Source organism: Marmota flaviventris, chromosome 1, assembly GCF_047511675.1.
Source record: "Marmota flaviventris isolate mMarFla1 chromosome 1, mMarFla1.hap1, whole genome shotgun sequence".
Taxonomy (NCBI): Eukaryota; Metazoa; Chordata; class Mammalia; order Rodentia; family Sciuridae; genus Marmota; species Marmota flaviventris.
In genome coordinates this window covers 158168659-158183829 of record NC_092498.1, presented here as the reverse complement: position 1 = coordinate 158183829, position 15171 = coordinate 158168659, and the positions used below count along the sequence as shown (strand labels likewise).

Sequence of the window (15171 nt, the reverse complement as noted above, 5' to 3'; positions counted from 1 at the left end):
GGGAAACTGCTCAGTGGTAGATGCTCCTGGGTCTCATCCCCAGTACCTAAAAAATAAACAAATAAGTAAATAAATAAATAGAGGTAGGGATATAATTCATAGTAATGAACCCGAGTTCAATCTCTAGTACTAACAAAAAAGATAACAAATCCAAAGTACTCAATGATTCTTCCCCCTCAAAATATATATCAGAGAAGCCAAGTGAGATGCTTCTGATGTTACACCAACACTAGGAATAGCACATTTCAATACCAGGGTTCTTGTTGAGTATAAACAAGCATATTCAATACTACCGTGTCACACTGTATTTGTTAAATGGAAAAAGAAGCAATATGTCCCTAGAGGAACTACAGAAAGTAAGTCTAAAGTCCCTCCTTGGGGGCTGGGGATGTGGCTCAAGCGGTAGCGCGCTCGCCTGGCATGGGTGCGGCCCGGGTTCGATCCTCAGCACTACATACAAAGATGTTGTGTCTGCCGAAAAACTAAAAAAAATAAATAAATATTAAAATATTCTCTCTCTCTCTCTCTCAAAAAATAAATAAATAAATAAAGTCCCTCCTTGGCTGTTGATCTGAGTTAGAAGAGCTAACAAATGACATTTTCGGCACCTTTAGGTCAGAGTGAGTGAAGCCCAGAAGACCCCAGAAGGGAATAGCTACATAGAAGAGGCTCTGCATGAAGGATACAGAAAACCTTGAGATAAGATCAAGTGTGGGAAACACATGAGGGAAGAAATCAACAGGTTAAGCAAGCAACCAGGAAATGAGTTAGAGAGTTTTCTAATGTCAAGATTAGGTCCAGAGTAAGTTTTGGAGCCCCTGCGAGACTGTTCAACTTCCACATGCAGAGAGATGGGGTGGGGGAGGGCAAGAAGGACAGAGAGACTAGCTGGTATCAGGTCCCACCACATCAACTTCAAGAGTGGGCTGGGCACCTGTGTCTTAGAAATGCTTCCCAGGTGACTGCAATGTGTATTCCTGCTTAAGAATCAACATGCTACCAGGTATAGTGGCACACACCTATAATCCCAGCAGCTTGGGAGGCTGAGGCAGAGGATCAAGAGTTCAAAGCCAACCTCAACAATTTAGCAAGGCCCTATGCAACTCAATGAGACCCTATCTCAAAATAAAAAATAAAAACGGTTGGGGATGTGGCTCAATGGTTAAGCAACCCTGGGTTCAATCCCCTGTACCAAAAAAAAAGAAAAGAAATGAGCAGAGCAGCTGGGCACGATGGCATATACCTATAATCCCAGCAACTCAGCAACTGTGAGGCACTCAGTGAGACCCTGTCTCTTAAAAAAAAAAAAAAAAAAATACAAAATAGGGCTGGGGCTCAGTGGTTGAGTGCCCCTGAGTTCAATCCCTGGTACCAAAAAAAGAGAAAGGAAAAAAGGTATGTAGGGCCCTGGGCGGGCTGTGGATGTAGCTCAGTGGTAGAATGCCCCCAGTTCAACTCCCATTGTGAGGAGGATGGAGAAAAAATTGAGCCAAGCAGGTGCCTCTGTTTCCTGTGTAGGATCCTAGGACAGTTTAGCTTGCTCTGGGATACCACATATCAATATTTACAATGACAAAAACATGAACATGTACAGTATTTTCCCTAGTTCTCCATAGTTAATCAGTAAGTGTCTATGTTGAATAAGGAATGTTTTTAGGCTCCTCTTGACTGGCCAAAACAAATCCTGGCAGATAAACCAGATGTCTGAGGAAAATTACACAAAGCTGCCTTAAATCTAAGCACAGTGTCACTATCAAATACCAGCTACACAACTGGCAGGAAATAATAATGTGAAATAGCAGATTTCTACTTCTGTGTGATTCAAAGCGACTAATTTTAGCAGAGATACAAGTTTTCCAGGCTTATTCAATGCAACCATGAGCAAAGACACTAAATCATGACTTTAACCTGATTCCATACATTGCAAATCTACAAATCTCATTTCAATTAATATTCAATAGGGCTGAGGATATAGCTCAGTGGTAGAATATTTGCCTAGTACAGGTCCTGGGTTCAATCCCCAATACTGCAAAAAATAATAAATAGAATTAATATTCAGTAAAGGGGACAGGACTCATGACAACACATGACCCCTTCCATAGGCTGGAATGTGCTAGCTAGCTATCTTATTCTTAGTTTATTATCATAATTGACATACGGTCCTATTATCAAAACTTTATGAAGTCATTTCATTATTCTTTTTGTAGATATCAGGACATGGGTTCAAAATAACAATACAAATGAGTTGGGGGAAAAAAATCAATATTTAAACTCAGGTCCCTATTACTCTATCAATGCCTCCAAACAGGTGAGTGACTCCTGGGGAGGTCATTTAAAGAGGATGTAATTAAAAAGAACCCTCCGTACAGGCTTAAAGGAAGGTACTGCCTACAACATTCCAAGACAAGCATGACTAAGGCCCTAGCTGAACAGGCTCTGGCACCAGCTCCACACAGATAGCTTCTCACAAGCCTCACTCCTAGAATGTGTTTTTGTCTCCATTTGAACATGGGTGTGCCTGGCATTCTTGACCTACATTACACACTCCCAAATCCAGTACCCCCCAACCAGACTGAGAGCTCCTTAAGGACTGGCTTACCAGTCTCTTCAAGTCTGTCCAAAACAGAACCAGAGACATAAAGCGTGACACAGAATGAGTAAGCAGAAAAGAAACTGTATAAAACATGTCGTGGGGGTTGGGGGTATAGAGCACTTGCCTAGCATGTTCAAACCCTTTATTTACAGATAACACAACCCCAGCATTAAAAATAACAAGGGTTGGGGCTGGGGTTGTGGCTCAGTGGTAGAGCACTCACCTGGCACATGCGGGACCCTGGGTTCGATCCTCAGCACCACATAGAAAATAAATAAGTGAAATAAAGGCATTGTGTCCAACTACAACTAAAAAATAAATATTTAAAAAAAAAAAAAAAGGGCTGGGGTTGTGGCTCAATGGCAGAGTGTTCGTCTAGCATGCGTGAGGCACTGGGTTCGATCCTCAGCACCACATAAAGATAAAATAAAGATATAGTGTTCACCTAAAACTAAAAAATATATATTTAAAAAACAACAACAAAACAAACACATGACTCAGTGGTAGAGTGCTTTCCTGGAATGCACGAGGCCCTGGGTTCAATCCCTAGCACCACAAAAAAAAAAAAAAAAGGTAACTCCTTCTGTAAATTTAGGTTGCTTTGTTAAGTTTTCATACCAAGAGTTACAAAAGAGTTGTAAAATAGACACAAACCATCTCAGAAAAGGTTCAGAAGACATTCACCTTCTGAGTTACACCCTCTTGCCCACCCACGAGTCCCCTCTCAGAAAGAGAGGAGCCCCATCACAAACACTGACTTTGACATTAGCATCTTCTTTGGTTGTTAAGTGTGCTTTCTAGGCTAGGGGGTGTCAAAACAGAACTGTACCCCTTTGCTGAACTCTGCTAAGAAGGTTGAGGCAAAATTTGACAAGATAATAATGGACAGAAAACTATAATCATTACAGACCCAGACTGTTAAACAGAACAGGGCTGGGTTTAGTGGCACAAACCTGTAACCTCAGCAATTTGGGAAGCTGAGGCAAGAGGAACACCAATTTAAATGTCAGACTTGGCAACTTGAGGAGACCCTGTCTCAAAAGAATATAAAGGGCTGGAGATGTAGCTTATTGGTAGACTGACCCTGAGTTCAATCCCCAGTACCAGGAAAAAAGGGGGGGGGGGGGGGAGAGACAGGGCTGGAGTTTGGTTCAGTGGTGGAGCACATGCATGTGAAACCCTGGTTCAATCTTAAGCACCTCAAAATAAACAAAACAAAAAGCCCTCAGAACAAACAACACACAAAAACCACCTACTCTGAAATGAATCCTCCTACTATCTACCTTGTCCCTCCCTAAAAACCAAAGCAATCATCTATACAACCAGAGTATGACATTGAGAGCCCAGACAGTTGGGCAGTGGACTTGGCTCTGCTGCTGGCCATAGCGATCTCATCTATAAACTGGGGCCATCAGTGTGTGCTGCTCTCCAAGTTCTGGAATTTTAAAGAGACTGTGGCAGGAGCCAGGAGGATAAACTGAACAGCCAACAGAAGCAACTTTCTTAACTTTCTGCTTCAAGGTTAAAAAAGAAGACAAAAGGCAACAATATTACTTCTGGGACTGCAACAACTCATTCAAGGGTTCATTCCCTCATTCACACCTTCCTCTTTCTCTTTTGCCTTCCACTGAAGCTGAGCACATCTTTGTACACAAGGAGGACTGTTACTGCACTGGATGTATATTCATGTCAGGAAGGGAAAAAAAAAACAGGGTGAGATTCTGAGATAATAGGAAGGCACATTTTGAGTTCAAAAGCATATCAATTTTGTAAAGGAAAAAATTTTTTTTAAAAATAAAGACCCTTTATTTACAGATAACATAAAATAAAACATTGGGCTAGGGATGTGGCTCAAGTGGTAGCACACTCGTCTGGCATGTACGAGGCACTGGTTTCGATCCTCAACACCACATAAAGATAAAATAAAGATATTGTGTCCAAAGTAAAACACTGGACAAACTACCGTGCAGGGAGAGGGACAGCCCCCACAAGTAAATATTTTTAAACAAAGAAACTTATACATAGCTGGACATGGTGGAACATGCCTATAATCCCAGTGACTAGGGAAGCTGAGGCAGGAGGACCCCAAGTTCAAGGCCAGCCTGAACACTTCATGAGATCCTCAGCAACTTAATGGGGACCCTGTCTCAAAATAAAAAATAAAAAGTGCTAGGAAGATGGGTGTGATGGTACATACCTATAATCCCAGCAACTTGAGAGGTTTGCAAGTTGGGAGACAGCACGATTAAGTTCAAGGCCAGCCTTAGCAACTTGATGAGACCCTGTCTTAAAATTTATAAAATTTTTCATTCACAACAACAACAAAAAAAAATTATAAAAATTTTAAATGGCTGGGGGCTTGGGATATAGCTCCATGGTAAAGCCTCCCTGGGTTAAATCCCCAGTATCAAAACAAAGGCGGGTAGAGCTGGGGATATAAGCCAGTGGTAAAATGGTAAAGCACCCTAGGTTTAATCCCTAATAAAGAAAGAAAGAAAGAGGGTTGAGGGAAGGGAAGAAAATTTGTACATGACGGCTCACTTTTTGGTGGGGGGGTGAGAAGTACTGAGAATTGAATCCAGAGACACTACATCCCCAGCCTTTATTTTTAATTTTGAGATAGGGCCTCACTAAGTTGCTAAGGTTGACCTCAAACTTGGGATCCTCTTACTCAGCCTCCCAAGTCACTGGGATCACAGTAACTCTTTCACCAATCCTACAGGATAGGTACTTCCAGAGATAGAAGAGCACCTTGGCTAAGAGAATGGGCTCTGCCAGAGTAGTGAGGTCATATTCAGGCAGGCTCATGCCCACCTGGCCTCTACCTACCTTTTCAGCACCATCTCTTACTAATCCTCCAAATTCTCCATTTCTGCCAGGCAAATTGCACTATTTTAGAACATGACTTGCTCACTCCCAATAATAACATCTACAAATATCTTAGTATATGTCAAACAATCTTCTCAGCACTTGATATATGTTAACTCATTTAACTTTCACACATAGATGAAATACCTAAGACACAGGGAAGTCAAGTAACTTGCTTAGGATCAATCAGATAAGATGCAGCAGGCCCAGGATTCAAACTCCAGAACCTGAGTTCTTAATCACTATGCATCAGTCTTCCTTTCAAAACCTTTGCCCTGAGTGAAGGTCCCTATTCTACACATTTTTTACTGAGGAGAATTAGGTTTATCTACATTCCAGGCTAGCTAGATGAGAATCACACAGGCAAAACAAATGAGAAGGACCACTCTCCTGAAGGGTACAAATGAAACCTAAAGGCTACAGGAAGGTCTACAATCTGAACCTAAACCTTCCATAATGTCCCTTCCAGAGAACTTGGTCCTGCCAAGACTGACTTCATAAGCAGAAGACTTATGAAGTTCTGGAGGAAGCCAGCTGTGATGCACATGACAACCTAGGGCAAAACCAAGCCAGTTCCCTGATGCTTCTGAAAAATCACCTCAAGGGCAAGCCTAACTAAAACTCAATGAGGGAACAGCACAAGGTCAGAAGCAGGCTGCTTGTCTGGGGGACTTGATAAACACAGTTTCTGGGACTCCTCAGGGCATCTCTGGGCCATTGTCCACATTGTCCATGTCCTCCTACCTCAGCCTCCAGAGCCACTGGGACTACAGGCTTACATCACCACACCCAGCAAAACCCTACTCATTCTTGAAGGGCCAGGCTGTGTTCTACCACCTTCTCAATATCAGGAGGGTCTCTTTCTCTCCCCTGCAGTCTACCATTCAATTGGCACACACACAGCACACACCCCAGTCAGATAAGAATTTCTTGGTTCCAGGTATGTGCTGTTTTTCTTCCTCACTGACCATTCAAGGGCTTGGTCCAGAGAAGATGCCCCTTAAATGGAATCTCAAAGGACAAGAAATCACCCTGGCACAGAAGAGATAGGACAGGATGCAGTGGTGCATGCCTAAAATCCCTCCCAGCTTCTTGGGGAAAGGATCACAAGTTTGAGGCCGGCCTCAAAACAAAAAGACTTAGTGATGTAGCTCAGTAATAGAGTGCCCCTAGATTCAATCAAAAGACCTGGATGAGCTGGGGATATAGCTCAATGTCAGAGTGCTTGCCTAAAGCCCTTGGGTCGAATACCCAGCACCACCACCACCCCCCCCCCCAAAAAAATTTCAGAATAAACAAAGCATGCCATGTTTAAGGGATTTCACAGGCAAGTGGGGAAGAGACAAAATTGAAGAGATCAGACCTTGAAGGAACATGCTAAGGATGTGGACTTGTTAATCCTGAGTCCTAGTCTCACCCCTGCTGTACTGCATTCAGTCCCAATCTCTGAGCACAAAACCTGGGCATATGCATTCCTCTCTAGCTCCACAAAGAATACACTACTCTTGACTGACTGCTAAGTAAGAATTCTGTGGGTCAGAGGATAGGCGGACTGGCAAGGAATCTGATACAGGTAGACCATGCAGATGGGAATGGCCTCAACTAAGCAGCAGCAATGAGAATAGTTGGAAGATAGGCAGAGAACAGACATGGATAGTATAGTTCAGAAGAATCTAATAGGTAATAGAGATAAGAGGAAAGGGTTCAGACAGCTATACAGGTTTTTTTTCCTTAGGCTACTGAGTAGACAAGTAGACCACTAAACTCAGTAAAACAAGACAGGAGGAGAAGTAAGGGATCAGAAGGAGTCACAGAAAGAGCTCAGAATTTCATATGCCTTCAGGTCTATGTACCATTTCAAGGAAAAAAAAAAAAAAAATTCGTGTGTGGTACTAGGTAGGGACTGAACCCAGGGGCACTCTACCACGAGCTATATTCCCAGTACTTTTTGCTGGGGATTAAACCCAGGGGCACTTTGTCACTGAGCTACATTCCCAGTCGGTTTTTTGTGTTTTTTTTGGAGACAGGGTCTTGCTAAAATGCTGAGGCTGCCCTCTAACTTTCAATCCTCCTGCCTCAGCCTCCTAAGTCATTGGAATTAAAGGTATGCACCATCATACCCAGCTTCACCAAAAACTCTTGACATAGTTGGATACAAGAACCTAAGCTTGGGCCAGACACAGTAGTACATACCTGTAATCCCAGAGACTAGGGAGGCTAAGGTAGGAGGACTCCAAGTTCAAGGCTAGCCCTCAGCAATTTCATACGGCCCTAAGAAACTTAGAGAGACCCTGTCCCAAAATACAATATTAAAATGGCAAGGGCTGGGGATGTGGCTCAAGCAGTAGCGCGCTCGCCTGGCATGCGTGCAGCCCGGGTTCGATCCTCAGCACCACATACAAACAAAGATGTTGTCCCCGCCGAAAACTAAAAATAAATATTAAAAAATTCTCTCTCTCTCAAAAAAAAAAAAAAAAAAAAAAGGCAAATGGCTGGAGATGTGGCTCAGTGGTAAAACGCTCCTGGGTGCACTCCCGGGGTGGGGGGGACCTAGGCTCAAAAGGCATATCTGTTTCTCTAAATTTTAATTCCTAATTCACTATTGTAGCAAAGAGAACTATGTCTTGAAAATTTACTGTGATAGTTCACAATAGAAGAAGAATACTTTCAGGTGACCTCATCTAATAACATGAAATCCACAGCCTCTTAATTTACTTTGGGTCTGTTTATTCGGTTTTGTTTTTGCAATGCTGGAATCAAATCCAGGGCCTCACATGGACTAGGCAAGCACTCTACCACTCATCTACTTCCCCAGCCCCTCTTTCTTAATTTTGAGTTGAAACAAGGTTAGGAAAAGCCCACTATACTGAGACAAGTGATTTTATTCTTTTATAAGTCTTAAGGAAAAGTCCCAACTAAATGTTTCAATAAGTAACTATATGTTCTTTCCCAGCACCTGTACCAATCTTCTTTACATAGAAAAAAAACATTTACAAAGAATATCATTAAGGAAAGTTGAATTAGTAACAACTTACAAGAAAGCATAACTTTAGGATAAAAATTACAAATGCTTTTCTCAATTCCCAAAACCCTAAAATCCATTTCCAAAACAGACTCAGGCCATTTATACTGGTATAACTTCATCGGTAAAACTTTTTTTTTTTTTTTTAAAACAGGTCTCACTATGTTGTTGGTCCAGCTGGCTCAGCCTCCTGAGTAAATGGGATCACAGGTGCACACCACCATACCTGGCTCTCCCCTTACCTCCTAACAAAACTACTAGACAGTCATTTCTCTATAGTCTTCATTACCCAATCTGGAAGAATACAAACTTGTACTCAAGAGCAAACTTGTTCATTGCTTAATAAAATTAATTGCAAGGAATGAATTGCTATTTAGTGAATCCTCCCACTTACTCACATGTGCTCATGTACACCAATATGGAAATCTGAGTGAATATTATTAAATAGCATTAAAAGGATGTTTCAACTCTCAATTCCTTATCTTAACAATTATGCCATTAAAAACTAATAAAAGGGCTGGGGATGTGGCTCAAGCAGTAGCGCGCTCACCTGGCATGCGTGCAGCCCGGGTTCGATCCTCAGCACCACATACAAACAAAGATGTGTCTGCTGAAAACTAAAAAGTAAATATTAAAAAATTCTCTCTCTCTCTCAAAAATAAATAAATAAATACATAAATAACACTGACTTCAATTAAAAAAAAATATGAGACATTAAAAAAAACTAATAAAATACGGCTGGGGTTGTGGCTCAGTAGTACAGCACTCACCTAGCATGGGTGAGGCCCTGGGTCCGATCCTCAGCATCACATAAAAATAAATGATAAAGGTATTGTGTCCACCTACAACTAAAACATATTAAAAAATAATAATAATAATATTCCCTCCCTTACTCTAAATTCACAAATTTCCCCTCTGAGAAAAGCCCTTCTTGGGGAAGTTACTCAATGAGAGGACTCCTAAAGGAAATGTGTGCTGTGTGAGACTGCAAACAAATAAATGATCAAACAGCAATCAATTTTTCTAAGCCATGCATGGAGGTTTAATTTTTGGCTTTGTAGCTATTTCCCTGTTCTGAGTGAAGCAATAGTTACAATCTGGGTGTTGCCATCAATGTTGAATTAGCTGTGTGCAAATTAAAATGTACTTAATGTTTTATTAACATTGTAATCCCTTAAAAGAGTTCTGGGGGAAAAAAAAAAGTTCATCTTTTTGGTTATTGTTTTTGAAACTAAAGACTATTTATCGTACTCACTTTGCCTAAAATAACTTCTCACGCTGGGGAAATAGTCAGTTGGTAGAGTGCTTGCCTCGAATGCACAAGGTCCTGGGTTCAATCTCAAGGAGGGGGGTGCCTAAAATAACTTCTCAAACTAATATATGCAAACCACTTGATTTTTATTATTTATTTATGCTTATTTGCAGTACTAGGGATTGAACCCAGGGGGACTCTACCACCGAGCCACATCCCCAGCCCTTTTATTTATTTATTTTTTTTTTTGAGAGAGTTTTTTTAATATTTATTTTTTAGTTTTTCAGTGGACACATCTTTATTTGTATGTGGTGCTGAGGATCAAACCCAGGCCGCACGCATGCCAGGCGAGTACGCTATTGCTTGAGCCACATCCCCAGCCCCCTTTTAATTTTTTGACACAATTTTTTGAGACAAGGTCTTGTAAAATCCTGGTTTCAGTTGTTTATTTGGATCTTAAAATTCTGGGCTCCAGCAATCCTCCTGCATCAGACACTGGACCTTACACCAACCCTGGTTAATGTGACCATCTAAAATGTATTTGCTTGCTCTGGATAAGGTACTCACTAAATTCCAATTTTTTACCATCCAAAATTCCTTTTATTATTTCCACTTCAACTACTGAAAAACTGCTGACCAACATGCATCAATAAGTCTTCTTTCCTTTTTTATGTTTTTAAACTAAACAGGCTTAAATACTGGCTCTCAGAAATAATGATAAGCAGCATATAGCCAGAAATCTCCTATTGAATTTTAAAAATGGACATACTCCTATGTAGCCCTGAAGTAGGAAATGAAAACACTATGACAAGAGACAAGCAATTTGCGAATGGGAGCCAAGGAAATATAGTGCCTCATCTCTCCACCATTGTACTACTCTATTTTAGGTAACTCTCCTAATCTATCCAAACCTCATAATTGTCTCACTTTATGTGTGAAAAACAAAAATGACAATACACTAACATTTAGTGTTGAAAACACAAAAAAGAGCAGGATATGGTGGTACATTCCTATAATCCCAGCTACTGAGACAGGAGGATCAAAAATCTGAGACCAGCTTGGGCAACTTAGCAAGACGCTGTCTAAAAATTTTTAAAAAAGAATGGGGCCTGACATGGTGGCACACACCTGTAATCTTAGCAGTTCAGGAGACTTGAGGCAGAAGGACAGCAAGTTTAAAGCTGGCCTCAGCAATTTAGCAAGACCCACAGCAACTTTGTGAGACTCTGTCTCAAAACAAAAAAAATTAAAATGGCTGGGGAGGGGCTGGGGATGTGGCTCAAGCAGTAGCGCGCTCGTCTGGCATGCGTGCGGGCCAGGGTTCGATCCTCAGCACCACATACAAACAAATACAAACAAAGATGCTGTGTCCTCTGAAAACTAAAAAAAAAATATTAAAAAAAAAAAAATGGCTGGGGATGTAGCTCAGTAGTTAAGCTCCTTTGAGTCCAATCCCCAGTACCAAAAAAATAAAAGAATGGGGATGTAGCTCAGTGGTAGACTGCTTGCCTAGCATGCACAAGGTCCTGGGTTCGATATCTAATACCCACTCAACCCCTGCTCTGAACCCCCCCCAACACACACACACACACACACACACACACACACACCACAAAGAAAAGATTTGTGAAACTAATCTTCTCTCAGACCTCTGATAGCTCCTGACAAACTGAATCAACTGAGACAGATCAAGAGGATACTGGGATGAATTGGGTATCCCTGCCCTTCAGAAATTCAGACCCAGTGCAGGAAAGACAATCTCAGATTATGACAATACTCAAACAGAAACATAAAATAAGTTCAGTGGTCACACAGAGGAGGAAACAATTCATTCTGATGAGGGATAGGGGCTCACAAGTAGCTGGCATTGGAGCTGAACCTAGAACCTCCCTGGAAAGAAGAAGTGAGAAAGTAGCCTTTCTTAAGCACAGCAAACACTATGTGCAAAGGGAGACAACATAACAAACTTTAAAATCAAACAGAACTGAGTTAGATCACAGCTCACTCTCACCCTTGCTAAGCAGCCTAGGCAAGCCAAGGAATCTTTCTCCATTCCCTTTTCTCATCTACAAAATGGGGAAAATGTCTACTTCTCAGGGAGGATTAAATATGATCATGAATATTAAGTACAGAGTAAAAGCTGGAAAAATGGTAGCTGTTACTATCAGGTGCAGGAGTAGTGGAAAACCAAAGGATGAGAAGTGAAGTTAAACAAACTGCTTAGAGAAATGCCAGAAAAGTCTGGCATGCCACGAAGTTAAGATTAACTGCTGAGGGCGCTGGGGTTGTGGCTCAGTGGCAGAGTGCTCACCTAGCGTGCTTGAGACACTGGGTTCGATCCTCAGCACCACATAAATGTAAAATAAAAGATATTGTGTCCACCTAAAAAAACTAAAAAATAAATATTAAAAAAGATTTACTGCTGAGGACAAAAAAACCATGCAAGTTCTCAACAGGAGTGAAAGGATTAAGTATTTGCTTTAGAAAAATAACTCAAGTGTCCAAGAAAAGAAGTCCAGGGAAGGAGTGGCTCAAGAGGGCACCTGAGAGAGGAGGGTTGATGGATTCAAGTAATTTAGTAAGATTAGGAAGCAAGTCACACACTTGCAAGTCTCATTTGGTAAGTAGGGAAATAAATGAATAATAATACTTTAATTTAGGGGACTGCTGGTGTCACTGGCAGAAAAGATAAGGAGAGGTCTGGAGTCTGATTGTTCTTTTGTGCCCAATTCCACTCCAATTTTATAAAGTTAAATGTCCTCTCTAGCCCTTAGTAAAGAAAGGAAACATTCCCAATGAAGGAAGGCCCAGAGGCTGTAACTCCAAATTCAATGTCTAGTTCTACCAAGTACGAGTCTGCCCAGGATGAGCCTCAACTTTTTATGCACCTTTAGGAAGTAGGACTTGGACCTTTTGTATTTCCGGCCCGGTTGCAGTTCCATGGCACTACCCGACAGCAGACTAACAAACGTTGGCTGGGTTGGCTCAGGAGGACGTCGGAAAATCCACTAGCAAACTAAGTCAATTTACCACCTGTGTTCCTCATCAAAGGAGCCAATTAAGGAGAAGGCACCCCGGTGCATTCAAGATCCAAAGTGCGCGTACTAAGTTATTTTTATAAACTTTGGCCCGTTTTGATTCGAACGACAGAATCCAACCCCCACCCCACCCCCCAAAAATGGCACTTTGCTTCATCAGGAAAAAGAGAACGGAATGACTAAGTGGGGAATAGGGAAGGAAATCTAGAAGGAGAACAGAGGCACGATTGGAGCCGACCCCAAGCCTTCCTAGAGTTGAAATAGCCCGCTGTGTGACTCTGCAGTCACAAGGCGACAGTTTGCTAGGACCCAGCGCAATTTCAAACGACCCACCAACAAACTGACCTAACTTTGGCCGCCTGGCCTCCTCCTTCCTTCCCCAGCCCGGGCCTCCCAGCCTGCTGGCCTCTCGAGAGGTGGAGAGAGGCTCCCCGTCCGGCACACCTCGGCTCAGGGCGGGGCGGCTCCGCAGCGCGGGCTCCCAGCCGGGTCTCCGGCACTTCGGGTCTCGGGCCTTCCCCGCAAGTGCAGGGTTTGGGTCCTCCTAGCCCGGTCCTGGCATCAGCGGCGCCCCCAGCCCAGGCCACAGCCGCCGCAATAGGGACCCGCCCGGGCTCCAGGAGGAGGGTGGCATGAACGCCCCAGGCTGGGCGGAGGAGCCGGCGGCGGTTCTCAGCGCGGCCTGGCGATCCCGCCCAGGCTGCGGCCTAGGCGGCCCGGTTAGCTCCTCAACTCGCACGCGGCTCGGCGGGGCGGCAGGGTCACGCAGGAAGACAGGCCGGGTTGCGGCGCCCCAAGGAGCCCCGGCCCGCCGTGGGAGCCCCGAGCACGGGACGCCGCCCCCCGCCCGGCCGGCGCCGGAGAATGGCTTTTACCTTCATCAGCCTCCTGCTGGCCGCCATCTTGGATCTGGTGCTGCTGCTTTCCCAGAATGCATCGCGGCCGGCCGGGCGGCTGGAGCCCCCGCACTTCCTGGAGCGGGGGAGGGGCGGGCGAAGCGGGGGGGCGAAGCGGGGTGCCCCTGCTGAGCGAAACTCCTACTGTGTGTGGGTCAGAGAACTGGATTGGTGGGGTAATCACAGATGAACCGGTCTTCTTGGAACAATTACATGGCAATTACAAACAGTGCTTGACACATAGTAGATGCACAATAAATATTGTTCTGTTTGCATAAAATAGTTGAATAACCAAGATTATTTCTGGCACTGCTAAACCTTGTGAAGAAATGAAAACTGGGTAATGGGAAAGTGACTATGGGGACCAACTTTTCATTGAGAGGTCAGGGAAGCCTCACTGAAGAAATAGCATAAATAAGAGTAGTTAACACTGGAACCTACTAATTTTTTTCTAATACTGGAAACCACCCTATAAATAACATCCCCATGTGGCAGGAAAGTAACAGGGCCAGGGACTTGCCCAAGGTCATTTGCCAGCTAAGAGCAGAGGTATTCAGTTCCAGGCTGGGCTTTTGGCTTCAGAGCCAATGAAGGGACCTGAAGAATAGGAAGAACAGCTGAACAGGTTGAAGAATATTTCAAGCAGAGAAATTAAGGGTGGCAAAGACCTTGAGACTGTCTGAGTGGTCACAGTAGAGTAACAATGATTAAAGGGAAGAAAGAAGGCAGGTAATAGACCATGGGAAGCCCAGTAGAAATGGGAGTGGGAGGCGGGTGCAGTGGTACCCAGACACCGGGGAGGCTAAGGCAGGAGGATAGAGAGTTCAAACCCAGCCTCAGCAATTTAGCAAGGGCCTATCTCCAATAAAATATAGAAAAGGGCTGGGGTGTGGCTTGGTGGTTAAATGCCCCTGGGTTTAATCCTTGGTACAAAAAAAGAAATAGGAGTGGGTTCACATTTATTCCATGTACTATGAATGAGAAGTCTTTAAGGTTTAAGTATGGACCTAAGGACAGGACTCTGATTAGAGAATGGAGGTGGGTAGGGGGATAAAAAGGGGAGCAGGGGCCACTTGGAAGCCTGTTATAATAATCCAGGTGATAATGGTTTGGACATTAGGATGCATGTAGAGAGAAAGGAGTAGGACACAGATAGGCCACGTTAAGGAGTTTTTCTCCAGTCTGACACTGGTTCTCCCAGGAAAGATGAGAAGGAAAGCACACTGGAGATAATAAAGCCTAAGCCAAGTACAGTGGAGCATGCCTGTAATTCTAGCTACTTGGCAGGAGGCATGTGGTAAGACTGAGCCAGCCTGGGCAACTTGGCAAGACCCTTTCTCAAACCAAAAAGGGTTGGGGATATAGCTTAGCAGTAGATCACTTACACAGCAATGCACAAGGCCCTGGACTCAATCCCTATAGAGTAAAAAAAGAAAGAGAAAGAGAGAAAGTGTAGCCTAGAATAGAGCTGGCCTCCCACACTGCATCCTGGAGGCCTGGGC

At 43.4% G+C, this 15171-nt stretch overlaps 1 protein-coding gene across 3 annotated transcripts in view; it reads right to left on the bottom strand.

Annotated features, from left to right (window-relative positions):
* The window catches only part of Ube2l3 (ubiquitin conjugating enzyme E2 L3), a 64001-nt gene extending 50291 nt beyond the window's left edge, over nt 1-13710 (bottom strand). For 2 of the 3 annotated variants that reach the window (XM_027924232.2, XM_071618318.1), the window contains exon 1: nt 13649-13710. In XM_027924232.2, coding sequence (XP_027780033.1) covers nt 13649-13675 — 27 coding nt within the window. In that variant the 5' untranslated portion in view covers nt 13676-13710. The remainder of the gene's footprint in view (nt 1-13648) is intronic. The other variant, XM_071618327.1, reaches the window with a different exon arrangement.
* Nucleotides 13711-15171: the final 1461 nt, after the last annotated feature.